Genomic DNA, 21,548 nt, shown 5'->3' on the forward strand with positions numbered 1-21,548 from the left:
GGAAGCATAGGCCACTTATCAAATGAGCATTTCTACAGCATCTGGTTCAAGATCTGACATGCATTAGGAATCACAGAATGGATTTCTTAACTTTATTGTCTCTGATCTATGTCCAGACTAATTCCTGGGCCTGCAGCAACAGCAATGGTAACTGTGTGGCTCTTGTATGCTGAACACCAAGTTCTTGTCACTGAGGAATTCAGGAGGGGCAACGTGTTAGTACAGTGGTGTGCTGTGTGAGTTAACAGACAGATCTGCATCCTAAAGCACAAGCAGGTAGCCATAAAAGTCTTGTGGTCCTAGTCATACCAATTCAGTGTACAGACTTCTTGCATTTCATGAGGATGTAACACTGAAAGACAGCAGCACATGGATTTATGTCTTCTGTGTTGTACCAGAAACATTTAAATGACTGGAGGAGACTTTTTTTCTAAGGTTTTTTTTACTCTCTTTAGTTGAAAATACGTGTTTCTCAGTGTCAAGTATGACAAGCCTCTAGACTTTGTTGTGATCAGTTTGAAATTGTTTCTAACCCAACTTTGTTTTATCATAAATAGCTGCTGTAGATGTTTGCAAGCTAATGGTGGAGTCTTTAGCATTTTCTCTATATGAACAAATCTGCTTCTGTCATTAATATTATTTAAGCTGTTTCCCTTGCTTAAATGTGAATTCCACCAGTGTGTAATGCCTTAGTCCATCTGTGGCTGTAGCAGTACGTTGACCTGTTCAGTGCTTGGATCTTAAGTCAGATAGTTTAAAAATAATCATTGCATTCTTCACGATTATGTCTTGTAACCTACATCTTGATAGAAGTGTTTAGCAGTGGAGAGTATCCTGTTAGCTGTGTATCTTGTGCAAGGCTGTTAGGGCATGTTTATACTCTTTTTGCACAATAGGTAAGTGATAGTTGCAAGTGGAAAATCCTTCCTTTGTAGTTTCTGAGGAGACTTCAAAGAATTCATTGTGGCCACAGTTAAATTATTGTGTTTGATATGGAATGGGACTGGGTGAGAAGAGTTTCTGAATCATTGGAAGCACAGAAGAATTGAGGGGGGAAGTTAAGCACAGATTTATAATTTGACTGCAGTGCAAGGCCAGTTTTATTAATCTCTTCAGCTGTACCATATTTATTTAAACAGGGGGCTTTTTTTGTTTATTTCCTTGTAGACTGTCTAAAGTTATCAAGGTAGCTAGCTACCAAAATATAACTAATTTTTTTTGTGCCTTTTTCCTCAATGATTCTTAAGCTCTATTACTACTGCATTTATTTTTAATAATATTTAATTTATTTTAATCCCTTTTTTTAAAGAAAACAAATCTTGACATGTTGAGTAATTTACACTCTGAGCATAGCTGTTGGCTTTCTCCCAGTAGAATGCACAGTTAAATTTTATCTGAAACCTTGAACTTGAATTCATGGTGAAAAGAACGTAGTATTAACTTCTAGAATTTTGGTTATGTTATCTGTTCTACTTTCTTGAGTTGTGGATGGGGTATGTGTGCTCTGACCTACTGCTTTCAGAACTCAGTGTCACGTATTTATTTTTTTCCTAAGAAAACACTGTGATGCGTATCTGTAGGCTTTTCACTTGTATACACATAAGTCTGAGGTCCAAACCCCAGGTATGTTTGCACTTGTTTTAATCGTAACATCACTTTCCTACCTTGCATTAAAATTATACATAATGCTTAAGAATTGTTTTCTATCATTTGCAAGAGACATTAACAATTTTATAACTTTTTTTTTTTCATTGATAGTTCCACAACAGTGTGTGACTGTTAATTGTAGTCTTATCTGGAATGTGCAGTTCAGAGCTTGCTGAGTGGTTTCTGCTTGGTCAGTGTCTTCACACTTGTAGAGGCAGAGTAGAGTCACCTGCATGAACTCAGGGTGACCACACAGTCTCCTACAGCACTCAGTACTTAGCTTTGTGTCTTGACAATATAATTTGTTTGAATCAATTTACATGCACTGATCATCAAGAAGTAAAGATGCCTACCTGTATTTGGGAAGCTGGAATAACTGTGCATTGTTCTTGCACTCCGAACTGCTACTTTTAATAAGTCTTAATGTGATCAACCTTAAGGAAGAGAGTTTTCTGGATACTGGTCAAACTGGTACTAGACACCATCACTGTTCAGAAACTGATCTTGCTTGAGTCATACTAGTGTATCACTGACTCCTGGTGTGGGAGTTGGTTTTAGTAAGTTGTTTCCCATATGGAAGGGATTATATAGCTCTATGCCAACCTTTCATCTTAAGAGTGTTATCTTTGTTATACCAAGTTGTCTGCACATAAATAGAATGCAATAATGGATTCATTATTTAGGATTAAATCTGAATAGACTAAGAGTTTTGGCTGAGCAATGAAGCATTTTTGCTACATATAGCTGGATGGTCATTCAATGATTTTGTTTCAGCTGAAACTTAATTTTCTCATTGGGCATTCTCTTTCATACTTTGCTTAAACGGATGAAGAATATTCAAAACCTCAGTAGCTTCAGCAGCAGTACTACTCAGTCACAGATAAAGGAATTAAGATGGCCTTAGTAATATTCTGAAGGGTTAAAGTAGAAATCCCATGGAAAGATGAGATTCTTAGCAGCTTCTAAATTTGACATGATTTTTGAAATTGTTTTTATTTCCCCTTCACATCCTCCCTAAACACAATTAATTGTTGCTAAACAATTGTTTGACGTGGTAATAGATTTAGCAAGGATTTAGTTAATAAAATTTGAAAACCCTAGGATGTTAACAGTTTTCATAGTGAAGTAAAGTGTGCCCCACGAGATGTAATCTGAATAGACCTTGCGAAAGAGCAGGGTTTCTAGTTCATGAGAGTCTTTAAAAAAACCCAACAGTTAGTTTAATCTTAACTTGTATTAAAACCAGTTTTCCTTCAAGTTCCTTGATTTCAGCTGTGTGAAGCTGGCACTTTAGCCAGTTTCTTCCATGAGAAAATAAAGAGGTGAAGCTCATGTTGATTTAGCTGTCGGAAAGAGAAGGAACAGGACATCTGGGTCCCTTGAAGATTTGCAGCTTTTACCTCCTTGTGGCAAAACTTCAGACTGTGCCCCAACTGTGCACGAAGGGGCACTGGCTCTGCTGTGGTTGTTGGGGCTTCTGGGCATCGTAAAGTATAATCAGAGTAAAAAGTCTCAGTTAATTGAGGGTTTCAGGCTTGTTGAAGAGCATGAAAAGTGTTCCATGCCTGACAGCCTGAGCTGTGGATTCTGCTGGAGAGTTGGATCCTTAGGTCTGGGGGGGTTTCTTATAATCTTTTTTCCTCAGGTGCTCTGTTCGTTTAAGTGTTTGACAGCAGTTGCAGGGCTTTTCAAGACACTCTAAGCTCTAGGAATGTGAGCTTGAAGTAATGGCTTCCCAGTATGTTTGTCAGAAAGATCGCACTTCCATAGGTACATATAAACAAATTGCTGTCAAGTTTTGGTTTGTGCCTGTGCACCTTTACTTCAAAAATAAGGCTACAAATACGTTGGGATGCTTTTTGGGGTGTAGGTTCATTATATAACACCTTTCTACTGCTTGATAATTAACCCTTCTGTAGCCCCTGTAGTGTCCTAGGCTTCTTTCTGAAGGATCATTCAGTCTTTAAAAAGTATTGTCTTAATGTTGGAAAGAGTCCAGAGAAGGGCCACCAAGATGATCAAAGGCCTGGAACACCTCTACTATGAAGACAGGCTGAGAGAGTTGAGACTGTTCAGCCTAGAGAAGAGAAGGCTCTGAGGAGACCTTATAGCAGCCTTCCAGTGCTTGAGAGGAGCCTACAGGAAAGCTGGAGAGGGGCTTTTCATCAGAGAAGATAGTGATAGGACAAGGGGTAGTGGTTTTAAACTGAGAGAGGGGAGATTTAGGTTAGATATTAGGAAGAAATTCTTCACTATAAGGGTGGTGAGGAACTGGAATGGGTTGCCCGGGAAGGTTTTTGATGCCCCATCCCTGGAGGTTTTTAAGGCCAGGTTGGACAAGGTTTTGTGCAACCTGGTCTAGTGGTAGGGTTCCCTGCTTGTGGCAGGGGGGTTGGAACTTGATGATCTTTAAGGTCCCTTCCAACCAATTCTGTGATTCTATGAAAACAGCTGCTCAGAGTTTTGGGATCTCACTCTAGTAAGTGGCTATCCAGCACCACATATACACTGGGGTGGTGAATGGTCATGGGGTAAATCTATTTGTGATCCATGTTGTTACTGTGTCCAGGTGTATTCTTAGAGTAACCTAACTATGTTGTATCTTGCTGCTTAAAGGTAAGATGGGAAATTGGGAAGGAGGAAGAAATTGTAGGTGTTGGCTGACCACAGAGGTGAGGGTCATGCTTTAGAATTTGTGAGATATTTAATCTTTAAGCATTCCTCATTTAAAGCATTCAGAAATAATGACAACCAATGTGCATTTCAAAGCAGGAAATTTAACTTCAGTATTGCCACCAGAGGGCAGCATGTCACATGAGCTGGCAGTGCAGAACTGGATATATTTTAATTTTAAGCAAAGATGAACTTGTAAAATCTGAGTTTTGAAAAGTATTGGTGATTCACTTACAAGTTTTTCCTGTTATGTTCAGCTTGGAGCTAAGTCCTCAAGACTTAGAATGCCATTAGCTTTCTGAGAAAGAGAAGTGATGTTACTGACATTTGCCAAGTAAAAATTAAATGTAGCTCTTCTGTAGCTTGCATTCTGGTGCCCTTAGCTTATTATTACTCCTACAAACAATTTTTGTAAGACAGAGGTATTGAGAGGCTTACTCCCTTACTTCCTATGGGGTTTTTGTACTAGTTATAGAATTAATTCTTCCTGGTTTTGTCTCGAGTAGTAAACCTACCTTATTTGTTTACTTTGTGTGATTAAGACTGAATTGAAGTTGATTGAATTCTGTGTTCAGTGTTTTTAGAATTAATTTATCTCAAATGCAACATCTGTACTGTTTGAGGAGGGGGGAGGGTTATGGGGTTTTAGTTGTAGGGTTTTTTTGAGGCGCAACCTTTGTGAGACCTGACTTGTTGATTCCCATGTAGCAATACGATCTAGGAAACTCCTTACAGAAATAATGTAAAGTGATAGTGTACTGGTATATTGTGACTCAAAAACCTTTGAGAGCTTTGCAGTAGGTGCAGGTGTGACACAACACGCATATCACATCTTACAAGACTCACTTTTCATACTTGTACAGTAATGTAGTTTTTCCTTGACACAGAGTATTAGTATTATTTGAGAACCTAGTTATAACATGAACACGATTGGAAAATAGGTTACATTAAAACAAATCACTGAATAACTTGTATAAAAGCCTTTTTGAATGCTGTGGTGTAGATACTTTTAGTAGTCTCATGCATAAAAACGTCAGTAATTTGTGATTTAGGACGATTAAAACGAAGAGTTAAACATTAAATATAGACATTTTCCTGACATTACACTGTTTTCTTAAATGTTCCTGAAATGTAGTCTAGAATTGCATATTGGAAGTCTAACATACTGTTTTTGCAAAAGTTTCTCTTCCTTTTGTGAGTAATGGAGACACTGTGCACTAGAGCCTTCCCCTGCCTTCAGGAGGCTAAGTATAAATGCAGATAGAATCTGTTACTGTTGATGTGGGGTGGAGGTGCTCAGTGTCACTGTCTGGTGCTGTAGTAGCAGTGGCGTTTTGGGATTGTGCAGTGCCACCCCAGTAGGCTTGGTAGGCAGCCAGCTCAGGCCCTGTGGGTTTACTGGTCAAGGTCTTGTGTGGAAGTGGCTAAACTGCACCTGGATCCAAGTTGGCATGTTAAGTGCTACAGCTGTGTTCTTGCAGTCCCCTGCACATGGTCTAATAAATCCAAACTGGATTTGAGAGGAAACAGCTCTGTCTCTCTGCATCCATGCCTCAGTTAATCTGCAAATAGGATAAACCGCCCATAAATAATTGAGAGTTTATAGTATACTGCATGTTTCAGATAAGGGTTAGAAAAGTATAAAAAGAGATTTTTAAAATAAGTCAGACATATCAGGTTCTCCTTCTTGTCCTTGCTAACTGGTGACACTAACTAGTATGCAATTCCAAAATCAGGTATTATATTCTTCAAGCAAGTAGACCTGTGTTTTCAGTAAAGTTTTCTGGTGGTTATTTTGAAACCACTTAAACTTTGAAGCATAAGCTAACTTAAAATGCATGGATACAATAAACATATGAAAGTCTAAAGGGTTTCCAGTCTCTCTTCATGGCTGATGAGTAATTTTTCAGAATCTATGCCAACTGAAGAAAACATGAGGTATATTTACTATGCTCTATATTCTTGTGCAACTTTTGTTTTCAAATTCAAATTATTTATATGTGATGCAGTGCAGCCTGGCATTTTGCCATGCAGAGGAACAGTATGTGCTTTTTTTAACACTGCGTGGTACAGCAGAATCACTGGAGTTGTGGCAGTCAGATTGTCTTTTCAAGACAATGGAAATGATAGAACTGAGGTGAATAGAATGTGCGTTTTTTCAGATCAATGGTGTCCTAGTCAATATGTTGAATATTAAAATAGTCTGTACTGAACTCAGTATGTTTTTTTGCTTTGTACGGTACATGGGTAATTACTGTGTTGAAGGGGGAAGGGGCTGATTATTGTTAAATCTGTGTTTTCCCAGTGCATTTTACTATTTTTTTTGTGAGGATAGCTGCGTCACTTCGGTGAACTGCTCTTGAATGTAGCATCCAGAAGATACTTTATACTCAGTTGTGTTAGTTTGGAGTTTGTTGTCTTCAAATCCTGATTTTGTTGCTCTGAAGTAAACTTTATAGATGGAATGTGATTCTTGTTAAACTAATTCTAAGAGGTTAGACACACTTAGCCAACATCTTCTAGAACTGTTAAAAGTGCCAATAGTTAAGTGCTTGTTTACATGAAGTTATCATAACACATTTTTAAGACTTCAAGTTCTGTTTAATGTCCTAGTGAAATGGAAGCAAGTATCCTCACAGATCTAGCCCTGTGAATCTCCAGAATTTTTTACTTACACCTTTTAGTAGGCCTGTGTGTGAGGCCATTTCTGTAAGTGTGTTATCAGAAGTGAAGATAAGTTTGAAAATTTTTTCTTGTACTGAGAACTTCCAATTTCTGAGAAATTTTATTAGATGCATAGTTGGCCAAAAGCCAGTTTTTCTCCTCAACTCTAACTCGTGTTTGAAAAACGAACTCACTTCCTAAGTGCCTTGTGAATCTGCAATGATTAATTCTTCTCATTATTTTGCTGCAAATTCTTATGACCCTCTGTGATGATTCGATCACCCACTTAGAGTTTATGCATATTCATATCTTTCTGCTCCTGCTGCAGTCGTTCAAGTCTCCTTCACTCGCTGTGGTGTGTGCTTGGTGCAGTAATTGAGCTGCAGTAGATTGATTACTCTGGGGAGCTGTAAGGCCTTTAAAGGTGAAAACATATCAGTCCTGTTAATTAGGAAACAAAGCTCTGGTGGCAAGTTCAGCAGTCAAATGCTTCCAGTGTAGAAATGAGGAAAGGTATGATTTGTTCCTCTCCATGAACCCTGTTTACTTTTTTCTATTTGAATTAGATCTGGATTTGCTGTAATAGGTTTCTGCAGAAGATAGCATATCTTCTATGATCGCATAGTGTTGGTATTTTAAAACAAAAAGAACACTTTTTTATATTGATTGTAATTATTAGCTGCCGTTAATCACTTTTAAAATTATACATTATTTTAGGCATTACTTGACCTATAAAGTTAAATGAGAGATGAAAAATTGAATCATTGATTGCAAACTTTAACCAAAGCCATCTATATCATTCAGTTTTTCAGACTTGAATGTCAGTCTTTTCTCTGAATTTAAAATAATAGATTTTCAGAAATCCTAATAAAACCTGGGGCCGCTCCTTTCTACTATTAAGATATCTATTGCCTATCATGTACAAGATTAATTAAAGAGAATACGTTCTTAAAATTAGGTGAATATTAAATGATAGCATAAGGTTTCATCCAGCAGGCAGCATCCTTACATCATCATTGTAAGTACCCTGTGGTTTTATGTTGCTAAGCACTCTAATCTAGAGTGGCCTATTACAAAGATATTAAGGGTAGGGGAAACCATCTGCCACACAATCTATCCATAAGGGTCAGAAATAAATAATTTAAAAGTAATTTATGTATCTTAAAAACCACTTTTCCCCTGTAATTACTGGACAACAGATTGTAGAATACAGATGTTATGAAAACGCCACTGTTTTTGTAAACAATGTGTGATCCATTGCTACTTCAGGGTAGGTCATAGGATGCTGTCGTCATACCTGTTCCTGCTGAGGCCTGGAAGAAAAGTCTTGCTGGAACAACTGCATGTGAGATTGGACTCCAGTTAGTGCATCCTACAGCAAAGGATATTGTGTTCATTGTGTTTGTTTTTTTTTCCCTCTATTTTAGGCATTTATTAACACTGCAAAGGAGATCTATGAGAAGATCCAGGAAGGAGTTTTTGACATAAATAATGAGGTAACTTAGTACTCTGAACACTTTTTCTTTGCTTGTGTTTTAAATGCACAAAATTGACCTTCCCTAGAAGGCTGGACAGTAAAATATTTGTTCCATTTGGATATAGGATTGTCTACCATTGTGATAAAAATGGATTAAAATAAGTGACCCTATCCATCCATGAAGCATCACAAAATAATATAAATCCCCAAAAGAGAAGAAAATCCACTTTCATCCACTTCTCCATATGGTGTCATCTGTTTTCAAAGATAATTTTCCACTATGTAAATAGGGGACCATGTTGATATGCCAGATGCACTCCATGAGCTGTCCAGTGTAGGGGAGGGATTGCTTTGAGAGTTACATAAAAGACTTTTGAAATGTTCCTGGTTTAGGTGGCTGCATTCTGTAGGGAATAAAAGATTAGCCATTTTGCCTATGCACATTACTGAAATTACAGATTATCGGGATCTGTCTCTTTGCTTGTTTGGGATGGGGGTGGGGAGGTGGAGCAGGGAGCACTTTTATGATGCAAGACCCTAGAAAGACCTGTAATGTCTCTCTGGAATTTTGAAATAATTATGCTGTTGAAAATCTTGAGCAGTTAGGAGAGGTTCCTGGCCATAGAAAAAGCATATTCAAATTCAGTGGTAATACATAGAAATACTAGGATCATATAGAAATGTTAGGACTATTAACATTTATGTGGTGTAACTTTTTATGTAAAGTTTAAAAATGATAGTGTGAAGTGGTCAGTCATTCTTGGTGGCCAGTTTTTTTTATTGTACAAGTGCCTAAATATCATTGCTGAGATGCTTAGTGAAACCACATGTGGAAATCTGCACTGCCACTCTGTCCCGTGAACAGGTGCATTTTTTGTCTGGGACTGTCAGTCTGATGCTTCTCTTAAAGCATGTTAGTCCGTGCAGAATTGTTCAAAGAGTAGTGAGGGAATTGACAGGACTCAATTAAATAGCTTCTCCTCTTTTTGCTTAATATATTTGAACATGAGAAAATTTAAACTGTTGAAACTATTGCTGTTATGACATTAGAGAGGAAAAAAAATGAGTAACTTCAGTAGTATGCAAAGTATTTGTATTAGTAGACCTGTAGCAAAATGAGACTAGAATAGTAGTTCTTCAAAGACACTAATTCTGACTGGAATATGTGGATGTATACATGGTGTTTTAGTGAAACACTTTTTCAATTCAGTTCAGTGATGAACAACTTAAAATTTTCTATAACGTTTTTCCTAAAGAAAATGCACCCAGGAGCACAATATAAATTGGACAGTAATGAGAGTGTCTGAAAAAGCATGCTCATTGTATCTGTCGAGTTTCATATATAGTAGCTGACTGCTTTACTGTGCCTTATGGAGCTTTGATTGCAATATGCTGTCAAGAGCCAACAGTCCGTGCTATTTATTTGGCTTTATGCCAAGTCTGGCTCCTTGATTCCTGAAGAAGTTGCTATCAGCCCAGAGGGGGCAAAACCAATGAGCCATAGGGCATGCTTTTTATTAAAGAGGAGTCAAAGAGCGAAAAGAAACCACATCAGCTGCTGTCAATACTGAGCTAGTGCCAGAAACCCCAAGGCTACTACTGTTGCAGAACAACTGCCAAGCACTATAAATCTGAGATTTACTGTGACGCAAAGTTTCCTTAAGAGCTTAATTTCTGAAGCTACTGTATTACTTTTCTCAAAGTGCTGTATTTTTAGGTAAAATCCACTTGAGGGAGTGAGGGTTAAGATATAAGTGTGATTTTGATGAATGAAAGAGCTGCGCTGTGTGTGGGTTCTTGGCAAGTAGCCATGTCTTTCGGGATCATAGAAATTATTGATGACACAGAACACTCGTATGCCCTTAGCCTCTGCAGCTGATTCAACACAGAAAGAAATGCTGTCTAGAGAGGAAAAGTTTTATATTAAACTATTAAACTAATGGGGGTTTTGGTGAGAGGGGAGAGGTTATACGTTCCTAGCAAATGCTATGTATATTTAAAGCCTTATGCCAAGTAGCATTCAAGCACAATTCTTACTCTGTGTTCTCATGTTAGGAGTTTAAAGTACAGTGTTTAACATGGAGATAAAACTTAAATGAGAAGGAATGTGTCTTCCTTTAAATTATATTTAATTGCCAAGGACATTTTGCTAAAAAAAAGAAATCTAACCTTTGCTGTATATTGCATACATTAGGAGAACTTGCTATATGATCTTCTAAAAAAAAAAGAAAAATAAAAGCAACAACTTTTCAAGTATGTTAGTGTTCTAAAATAATTACACTGTGTATTAAACACTTTGTTTCAGGCAAATGGCATAAAAATTGGCCCTCAACACGCTGCTACTAATGCAACACTTGCAAGCAATCAGGGAGGACAACAAGCTGGAGGAGGCTGCTGTTGAGCCTGTTTTTACTTTCTAGCTGCCTGGATGGGGCCTACTAACTTGTTTGTTCACCCTCCCCTGCCCCCCGCCCCGCTCGCCTCCACTTCAATTCAACTGAGACATGAAACTTGTAAGTTGGTTTCCTGTTGCAGAAGAAGACTTTATCCTTCAAATTCTTGTATAACTTTGAATAAATGGTTAATGTTCACTTAAAGACAGATTTTGGAGATTGTATTCATATCTATTTACATTTGATTTCTAGGTCAATTGATGTGATTATTTTTGTTAAATGTTGTCTTGTGCCCTTGACTACGAACTGAATTGTATTAAACACTACAAAGTCATCTGAGTATTTTAATCAGTTTGTGTATTAGGTTTCCCAGCTCCTGCGGTTACCTAATGTTTAATATTGTAGAGCTGTCCTCAAGTTTTTTGTCAGTTTTCAAGGCTATAAAGAGAAGCGGAAGGACTCTTAATTCTGTATTTATCACTTTCTGTATATATAGTTTAATAACCTGCTTGGGTGTACTTGCCAAGCTAGAATTCTTTAATGCATTTGCATAAATTCTATACTACTTAGAGCTTGAAAACTACAGAAGCATTAATAGAAGTTGCTTGGACGCTAAATTTTAAGCCTTTTTGACATTGTTAGCATGTTCATCCTCCCCTGCCATTGTCCTGAAGTCCAAGAGAAATGCTTAATGTATATTACTAGAGGCTACATACATGCTAGGTATTTTAATGCCAAATGTTTGCTGTTTGTCCACAATTTCCACAGCACCTCTTCAGAAATGGATTAGCTGTTTGCCTTAATGAATACTGTAGGTAAAAACAGAGTATGAAAGAAAAGTAGAGGAGGAGTTGATAAATTTAAAAAGGCACATTATAAAAATGGTAATCTTTTCTTAATGTTTTTTTCTTGTTTACCACTTGATTTCTAGGTATATTTTTCATGCAAGGACAGTTTTTCAACCTAAATGTACAGTGGTTGTGTAAAGTTTTCTTTTAGTGACAACTTGTAATCCTAAATATGGTAAGCATCTTGTCTATTGTGAAGAGGGTGTGAAAATAAAATCTGCCAGTTTGGAAATCTTGATGAAAATCAAAACTAGAAATGCTTTGGTACTTATTGTGGTGGTGGTCGGGAGGGAGGGGGTATTTTGCCTCAAATGAAAGGGTTGCAGCAGTACAAAACAAATCGGCATTTATTTTTTAAAGTACAGAATATTCAGGTCACTTTTCCTACAAATGAGGAAACAACTGAGTTTCCACCTCATCCTATTTATATAAATTGCAGATATACTGCTAGGCTGTGCTTAATGTGTCTGAAAAAGAAGGAAAAAAAAAAAAAAAAGCGGGAGAGTGACTGCAAAACTGTCTTACTGGACCAATACTGACTGCAACACAACACTGGGGGACATGGATTGTTATGTCATCCATTCTTATTGTCAGAACTTTTAACACCTGAAGGTAATAAACTTCAGCCTGACAGGTGTAACACAGTAGTGGTTCTGAGATTAGAGTTTAAAATACATGTGGAACCTTTTGTTTGTATCTGAGAGAAGGAAGGACCAATAAGGATTTGTATTAGTTGCCAACTTGTGATCTTCCTTTCACATACAGGAGCGTTATAAGCAATGCAATTTAACTATTTAAATTCTTAAGGGGGTACTCAGTTCACATACTTTCAAATATTAACTGTTTACTTCAGCAATTTCAGTTGAAGTTTGAAAATTGTGTTGCATAACAGTAAAACCATAGAACTGAATTGCACTGATGCTGAGGGAAAACTTGCTTATAGTAGCTAGATGCTCACAAGAGGGAATGAACAAACGAGTATGAGCTTGAATTAACAGCTTGAAGATTTTTTGGAACTGGCAACGTTACAGAACTCAGTTGCTCAAGATGAAATGGGAGAGAAGCATGGTCTTCTGTAGACAGAAGTAAATTTCTCTTAGCCGTAAAAATTCCCCATAAGGGACCAGAGGAGGGTAATTTGTACCCTATCCTGAGAAGAACAAAAATGTTTGCTGTTTTAAATGGTGATGACTTAAAAAGCTAAAGCTTCTGACAGCTACCTTTTCTGAAAGCATGGAAGATGTATAGAATTGACCAGGAATCTAGGCTATTATAGCAAAGAGCCACTGGCACTTTTTCTGGGGAGTGAAGAGCATGAGGGCATGCTGTGACTTACTATAGTCACAAGTGCATATTGATTTTTTGATCCTGCTGGTTGGTCCTGGCTTACATGCCAGCCTTATACTGTGCACTATATAAAAACCTGGTGCTTTCAAAGAGATGATAAGCAAAACTTAAGTTTCCTTGCATTCTGCCTGGCATTTTGTCACAAGCTTTGTGCATACATAACCCTTTTGTTGGCAATTAGAAATCTGTGTATTTTATTGTTTTTTTCAAGAAGCCACTAGTCCTATTTTATCCTATTAGAGTTTGAAAACTACATAGCCCAGAACTTAGCAGCAGGGTTTACTTCTAGAGCTTGTGTTTTACAAGGTTATTCTTTTCACAGGTTTCAGTTTTGCTTGTACATGACTAATAAGTTGCCCAGCTTTCATGTTGAATTCATGTTGCTTTCATTGGTTGCATTTTCATAACCAAAGAATTAAAACATTTCGTTATTCCCCAGCAACTTGTACACCTGTTATATGTAATGTACTATTGATACTGAGAAATCATACCATGGTGCAGTTTCCTTGTACTCCCAGTTTAGCATATGGTAAAACCATAGTTAACTTCAAAAAGAGTAAATTTGGAGTGACAAATCCTCCAAGCATCATTTTAAGACTTGTCTCTCTTATTTCTATTTAAAATTATACACTCCAGAAATGTTGGCAGGTATTTAAGAAAGATTAACACACACCTTCAATTTTATACCTGTGTGTTTCTGTTGACTTCAATCATTCTGATTTATTCTCATGCAAGATCAGACTCAGCAGTGACTTAAGGTAACCAACTGCCAAAACACTTACTGATATGCTACAATCAAAAGAGGCTGTCTGAAGCCCCTAGCTGGCAGCATGTGCTCAGCTTCCTGCTCCAGAGATGTCTCTTCTGCTGTATTATGCTTTTTGTGATAGTTCATTGTGTTACTGACTCATTAAGGAACCTTTGACTGCAATATTTATATATTGGTGGGGTTAGAAGAGCATGGATTAGTTTTAAGCTAAATTGTATACATTTAAGTTGGGAAAGATAACTTCTGCCTTAAGAGTTTACCTGTGACTGTTGGAGCACTATATCTGTTCTTGGGAAGAGAGGAAAACTTCTTAGCAGACACTAAGTTATAGCTATACTGAATCTGCGTAAAAAAATGTGTATTAAAAAAAAAAACAACTTACAATCACAGAACCATAGAATGGTTTGGGCTGGAATGGACCTTAAGGATCATCTACTTCCAAACCCCTTGTCATGGGCCAGGCGACCTTGCACTAGACCAGGTGCCTCAAAGCCCCATCCAACTTGACCTTGAACACTTCCAGGGAGGGGGCACAGCAATATCATAAAGCCATTTTTGGCATTAAAGGGGTTTTTTAAATGATCATTCTAAGTGAGGGCACCCCAGTGTGCCTGCATTTTTCTCAAAGTCGTTACCAGTGGGGTATTGCTTTTGTATTCCTCTTGATGGGCTATTGTTTTGATACTACTGATTGTCATACAGCTGCTTTCTTAGACATTTTTTGGGGGGTGGTTTTGATTTTTGGGATTTTTCTTCCTCCTAAATCAAATTTCTCTTATGTATTTTCTACTTTTTGTCTTGTTTTGATATTCTTTCATTCAAACAATCCAGTGAGCAAGGTGCTGCTCTCCATCTTTGCCACTCACATTACTGTAGTGGAACTTTAACAGTATGCAGTAGTGATTTATTTTAATATGGTACTGAAATCTCCATTTGTAAATAATCCAGGCTGCTGCTGTGTAAGTAGCTGATGAAATGTCTTTACTGGGTCTGCTGCCTATGAAAGAAACCACAACATTAGGCAATAAAAACTACTAACAGAATGTTACGAAACCAAGACCATGACAAAAAAGCAGCATGTTATGGATCTATCATTTTTATTCTTGGGACAGATTTTATTATTTTTGGAACTACTACAAGACTTATGTTAAATATTGTGGATGATAAGAGGAAACAGACTCTTGGCAAACATGGAAAACCAATTACAGCATATTACCCTATTCCCCTTCCAATAAAGGAGGGGCGAAGCTAAAAGTTTATTCTTTGCTTAGCAGCTGGAGAAGTTGTGGGTGAGGGTAGGGGAGTATTCCTGCCTTAGGACTGGCTTGAAAAAAGAGATTGTTGCTGTAGGAATCCTACTGTGGGCAATCCAAGCTGGTGAAGGCAAAACCAGTGTTGCTCAGCAGTCAGTTTTACCCCAGTCGAAAGCAGCATGCTGTTGTCACAGGAGCACTGATTAAATAAACCACTATGTGCTTGGTTGCAACCTTCAGTACTGCAAATCTCCCTTTTGTGGAGATGACTATTTCTGAAAACTTGTTTTGACAAATAAACTGGAACATGTATCTGATAATCAGACACAGGATTGAACTGCTACATCCCATGGCTCTGTGTGACATAGAGGTGAAATGAGGTGTAGGGAAAATATACTCCAAGTCTATTTAGAGACCAGTGTACTGAAATGTCTGTACATCCATTTGAACTCCCATCCCAAATTACAGCTCTTGTAAAATTGTCCATGACGGCATGAATGTAGATGGATCAACACATCAACATGTCTTGTGTTCTTTTTCCCGCACAGCATATTTATGATTTTTCAAATTCCTTCTATGATGAGTCAAGAGATACAAATGTTTTTATTGGGCAGAATCTTGTTGATGGTTTGGACTATAGTACATTTGGTGTAAATTACAAAATTACAAATTACTTAAGTGAAGCCTGTTACCTTGTATTGGACTAAGTGGAAAATGATTGTTTACTTTTCCTAGACTTAGACATAAAATACTGGGAGGCAGGAAAATCCTCAAGTGAGAGGACAGCTCAAAACAGACCAAGGTACAGTTGTCACTTTAACATTGTCCAAGTTAAACTGGTCAAGTAAACGGTATGCTTTCTGATTATGACTTGGAAAAACATTTTCAGATGCAGGAAATGTTTGAAATAATGTGACTTAGAAAACCGTTAAACAACAAGGGTACTCAGGAAGACAGAAACCCAGGGGGTTGCTTGCTGTCTTGCATGAAGATGATGGGGTGCGGGGAGAGGCTGTTGGTTTAGCCAGGGTTGCCCAGCAGCAGAACACTGCCACCTACATCTGGGACGGTGCTGCTGCTCCTAAACCGCAGCGCTGGGCTGGCTGTGCTGAAGGAACTTTTTAAAATTGGACACCCTATTGCAAGGTGCACGTTGGCAATGCTACGACTGGAGTTGAGGCAGTGTCCACAATCTGAGGACACGTATGCATGGGTTTTGGGAGGAGAGATGGGAACAGAAACAGTGACAGAGGGCATGGGGCAAATGAACTCATCAGGTGCTGGCTCAAAAAATACCTGAATACACATACAGCACCTGTCTGGGATTGTTGTATACAAACGCAGGAAAGCTTTGTTTTAAATGGAGCTGGAAGCAGATTTTTCCATTTTTCCTATTGCATTTTAATTGTGGTGAGGATGACTGGACCTTACTTATGGCTCACCAGTTAGGTTCACACCAAAAGTATTTAAGAAAGAGAATGTTGGAACAAAAAAAATAATTTGTGTTTGTGGTGTCCCTGAGAGTCCACCCAGTCACTTCGAAGTAAAGTGTGGCCGACTGCCCTAAACTAACTGGTCACCAACAAAGGTTTGCTGGCTATCAGTGGTGTACAAAAACCCAATGGATGGGCATATTCTTTCTCCTTGCCTTGGGTTTTTCAACTCTGATCTTGCAAATAAAACATTCCTGCAGAGAAACTAAAACACTTGCAGCGTCTCCCATTGCTGTGAAGCAGAAATGAAGTTTGTGAAGTATGTGCAGTATTGTAATCCTGCCTGGGATGCTTTTCTATAAAGCCACATCACTTCAGAGGAAAAGACGTTGTTGCTGCTGAAGAAAGTCTAATATATGTTATGCCACAGCACTGAGTGCCTGCAGGACTGAACACCATAAATTAACACTGGCATTTTCTCTGGATTCCTATCCAAGTCCAGTTCTGTTTTCTTCCCACTTTTCAGAGCTCCATGTCTTGTTTCTTTTGTGTTTCTTCACATATTTTGTACCTTGCTTCTTTTTTGTTACTTTTCCCTTCCTACTTGGGAGTTTGGGGGGTGGGTGTCTGTTTAGGAGGAAATTACTCAAGAAGCAGCATATTTACAGTTCCCTATTCTTCTGGAAGACCTTTATTAACTATCACTGGTAAAAAACAAACAAACAAACAAAAAAAAAAAACCCACACAACTTTGTCTACTTGGATGAAGTGCTGTTTGCTTGTAACAATGCCATTATAAAAACTTAATATACATAGTTTGTCATAAACCCACCTGTTTAACTCTGCTGAGGACATGAGAGAATTACGGAATGTGCTAGGAAGCTTTACCAAGCTGTGCTTCATGTAGATGTGCAGCAAAAGGCTGGATAACCATAGCTGGTGGTAGGAACCTTGGGCGTGGAACACGGGGTGGTTTGCAAGCATGAAAGTTTGCCATACTGACAGGCTGCTACATCGCCTCTCCTAGGTCATCCACTAGCAGCAGAAAGTGTGAACATGAAAGAAAATTGCAATTGCCTATTGAGAATTTTTTTGGCCAAGCACCATGTAAGTGGTGTGTGGGTTTCTTGTTTTGTTTTTCTCTTTTGGGCTTTATTCTTAAGGTTTACGTAACTTCATCTTACTGGCTTTCCAGTTTAATTCAATTGGTATGCAAGGTGAAACGCAGTTTTTCTTCAAATGTCAGATGAACTCTTTGAAGTTCGAAAGTTGCTGAATTATTGTTACCAAATGTAAAGGGATCTTTTCAGGGCTGCAGTAGAGGAAAAGCTGCTACTGAAACTGTTGCTTCGTGAGCCAAAGAAAAAGCTTGTTTGCTGCAGGAAGGAGGAGACGTCTCTCATTATCTGGGTGCTAGGAGCCAGTCTGTTCCAGCCGTCTCCTCTTCCTGCTGCACAAGGACTGAGGCGTCTCTTTGAGGTATGCAAAACAGCAATGTGATACTCCCCGGGCTTATCAGCCACTATCAGCTGGATCTGCTGTTTGCTCCAGACTCCACCTTTGCTTGGAAAGTGCTTGCAATTCCATGAGGTAATTCTTCCTGCCAGCGCTGTGGCTTGTTAAACGACCATGTGCTCCTACCACGAGCCAGGGCAGAAATGAGAAAGGCCAATCCCGATGTCCGTGTGCTGTAACTTCCTCGTTTTCCATCCCGCCGGGGAAGGCTGCGGTGCTTCACAGGCTCTTGCCGTCGTGCGGCCGGGCGGCCGGTCTGGGAGGGCGAAAACACCGCGGCCCAAGGAGCCATTGTCCTCCCGCCCGCCACACGGCCCGACCTGCTGCCCGGGAGCGGGGCCTGCCGGCTCCCCAGCCACCGCCGCTTCTTCCACAGCTGGGAGGTAAAAGCCTGCTCGGCTGGCACCGAGGCCTCTGTGGCAGCTCCGCGGCCGATACAAATCTGCGTTATTTTGATGTAGCTCGGACTGATTAGGAACAGGTCCGGACTAAGGTACCATAAACACCTATTAAACTGAAATAAATATGTCTACAGGGGGCTTAAGTTAAACGGGTGCAGCTTTGCCGGCGCGGGGGAGCCGGAGGGGCGGCGGGCCCCGCACACGGCGGCCCCCTGTGCGGTCTGTGCAGCGGGCCGGGGCCGCCCGCCGGGCAGGGCGCAGGGCAGGGCCGGTCCGCGGCGGGGCCGGGGCAGAGGGGACGCTGCAGAGCCAGCCCCGCCGGGCTCCGCGGGCAGGAGCGGAGGGGAGGGAGCGCGGGGGCGGCGCCCAATCGGCGCGGCCGGGCAGCCGCCGTCAGGGGAAGGACAGCCCGGCCGGGTGACGTCGGGCGGAGCGGGCAGGAGGGGCGGCCGCGGGGGCACCCGGCACCGCGGGGCGGAGGGAGGGGGCGGGCTGGGGGTTCCCCTTGCGGGGGGGGCGGCGGGGCCGTTCCGTGCCGGTGCTCCCTGGCAGCCCTGCGGGGGGTTGGACCCGGTCGCCACGGCAGCCCCCGTCCCGCGGCGGGAGGGCGCAGGTAGCGGGGGGGGCGGCCGCGGGGTCCTCCCCGCCGCCCTTCGCCCTTCCCCGCCACCTGTCCGCTGCCCCGAGGGGCTTCTCCGGCGAGCGGCGGGCAGGGCGCTGCGAGAGGAGGGCCGGGGCGGCTGGCGGGGGTGGCCCTGGGCCGGGAGCCCAGCGCTTTTGGAGCCTTTTCCTCGTCGCGGCCAAAATCCCCAGGAGCTGCTCCCTCGGTGAATGTGGGCAGTGTCCTGCGTGAACTTGGCTGGAGTTCCTTGGCTGGGGTTCCTGGGGGAGTTCCTGCGGTGATGCATGTATCGTATATACATATGTATATATATACACACACACACATAACCATGGCACGAGGAAATGTGTCCAGCGTTGCAGGCCTTGTAAACCGAGCCCCTGAGGAGGTGACGCATGGCTGGTGCTGTCTGTGTCACAGCGCTGTGCCAAGCCCCAGTCCAGCAAGGAATGTCAAGCCTGACAAGCTGTATTTCCTCCTGGAGCAAGAGCTCAGGATCATGAGGAGTCCTCCCCAAACCGGGAGGAAGAGGCAAGAAAGTCCAGCCAGCAGTACCTTGTACATGGGACCGTCTTCCCCGGCGTTATACGCGCCCTGGCAGCTGTTGGCATACTGAATCCAGGCCACGTCTTCAGACCATCCAGGGGACTTTCCCTAGCGCCAGATCTGCCTGTTCAGCCAAGGCTTTTGCCGGCGGTGAGGATTCTCTTGCTGCAGCAGCGTGGAGCCGCGCTGTGCTGCCAGTGAGAGGAGATGTGGGAGGGCTGTGTCGCGGGTGACTTCAGCCGCGAAATTAGTCCCTGCTTCCTGGGCTGGGTTTCTTGTGGTCACTTTAAGGGCAGCCCAGCCTGTCATCCTTCCCCCTGCCCTTGCGGAATCCGCCTGGAGCCTGTCCCAAAGCCCCTCTGCTGACCCAGCTCCAGCTGCAGCATTGCTGACTTGTGTGCTGTGATACCAGCCAGCTCTGTGACCGCCTATTTACAGAAAAGACACAATATAGCTGTTCTGCCTAGAAAAATAACAGGAAATTCGAGATTTGTAACTTCTTTCTCTGCATTTTATTATTCGTAATTCCATCTAAAAAAAACAAAATTCAGCTTCTGCGTTGTAAAAAGTTACTGCAGTGGAGGAAAAAGCTCTATTTTTGTACTTGGCAAAGTTAAGGTGAGAATAAGCAGCAAAGGTAAATACTTTGATCTTTAAGTGGTTGGACAATTGAACTTTTATTTCTCTAATGTTTTTACAATATTAGCAACAAGTAAACATTTTTACTGTCAGCTATTGTGCATGCAGCAAGAGTATTTGGAATCTACCGCACATCTAGAGAAAAAAAAACACAACACAACAATGTAGGGAAAATGGAAATTCCCCATAAAATCAACTTTTCACTAATCATTCCGTAGATGATTGCGTACTAAATACGAAGCTTAGACAGTAAAGTTTCATCTTACAAAGATAAAATACGCTTTCCTCATTGCTCTCATCCTTAAAACACAGAGACGTGCTTGAAAGTTGTCAGTGTGCATAGTCAGTATTTGCCTGGACAACTTCCTTCAGTTTTAACTTGCTTTTTGGACAGGTAGAGTACACAGGCATGCCTGGACATTTGGCCCTTCTGAGCACTTTGTCACCAAGGAGGCAGATAACTAAACTCTCAAAGTGAAACTGCTTCAGTCCTCACAGATGAACACTTCCTTTTTTTGTCCTAATGATGTCCCTAGTCTAGGTGTGTTTAAATACATGGAGAAACATTTTGTATGCAATGCACACTTTTAGGTACACACTAATAATACGCATACATTGAAATACTATTTATTAGAAAGACAAGCAGCATCTGAGAAGCACTTAAGGCCAATTGATTCCAGACACAACTGGGCTGGATTTTGTTTCCTCTTATTCCAACTTTCTGACCTTGTAAAAATTATCTTGATTGTGTTATGCTAAAACAAGGCCATGATCTTGCAAAAGCTACCACGTGTGCTGGTGCTGAGAAGTACAGAGTAAAGCACTGTGCATGGAACTAGTGTCGAAAACATTAGGCCCCAAGTTCGTTTGTTTTCCCTTGCTTATATCTAATCCTGGTGAAGCAATAATCTCACTTCTAAAAGCTGAATCTGGGTTTTCATTTTTAAAGGAGGTGAAAAATGCTTAGTAAAACTTAGAATTCTTGCAGCAGTTTAAGCTGCTGGGATTTTATGGCATTTAGATTAGGGGAAAGGACAGTGAGGGTTTAAAAATATGTATTGCCTGTAATTTGTTCAGTACTTTTGTGTGTGCGGTGTCTTTGTTTTTCAGAAGATTGTTTCTAGGGATTAGTAGGAAAGTTTAAGGACTTCGTGGCTTTGGTGATAACCCTTATCCATTGTGCCTTTGTATAAACATGTGAAAAAGACCTAGGACAGCACAAAGTGTTAGATGTGCTGCCATCTTTGGTGCTGGATAACTTCTGAGTATAATTATATTTTCTGTTTGACAAAAATTCAAGTCCCAGGTACACTGATCCTTT

The 21,548-nt window shown here is 40.6% G+C and overlaps 1 protein-coding gene across 1 annotated transcript in view; it reads left to right on the forward strand.

The window, feature by feature from the left end:
• RAB2A (RAB2A, member RAS oncogene family) overlaps positions 1–11,952 on the forward strand; it is a 45,634-nt gene extending 33,682 nt beyond the window's left edge. The window contains exons 8-9 of the mRNA XM_051609770.1: positions 8,412–8,480; positions 10,767–11,952. Coding sequence (XP_051465730.1) covers positions 8,412–8,480; positions 10,767–10,862 — 165 coding nt within the window. The 3' untranslated portion in view covers positions 10,863–11,952. The remainder of the gene's footprint in view (positions 1–8,411; positions 8,481–10,766) is intronic.
• Positions 11,953–21,548: the final 9,596 nt, after the last annotated feature.

Source organism: Apus apus, chromosome 2 (genome assembly GCF_020740795.1).
Source record: "Apus apus isolate bApuApu2 chromosome 2, bApuApu2.pri.cur, whole genome shotgun sequence".
NCBI classification, from domain to species: Eukaryota; Metazoa; Chordata; class Aves; order Apodiformes; family Apodidae; genus Apus; species Apus apus.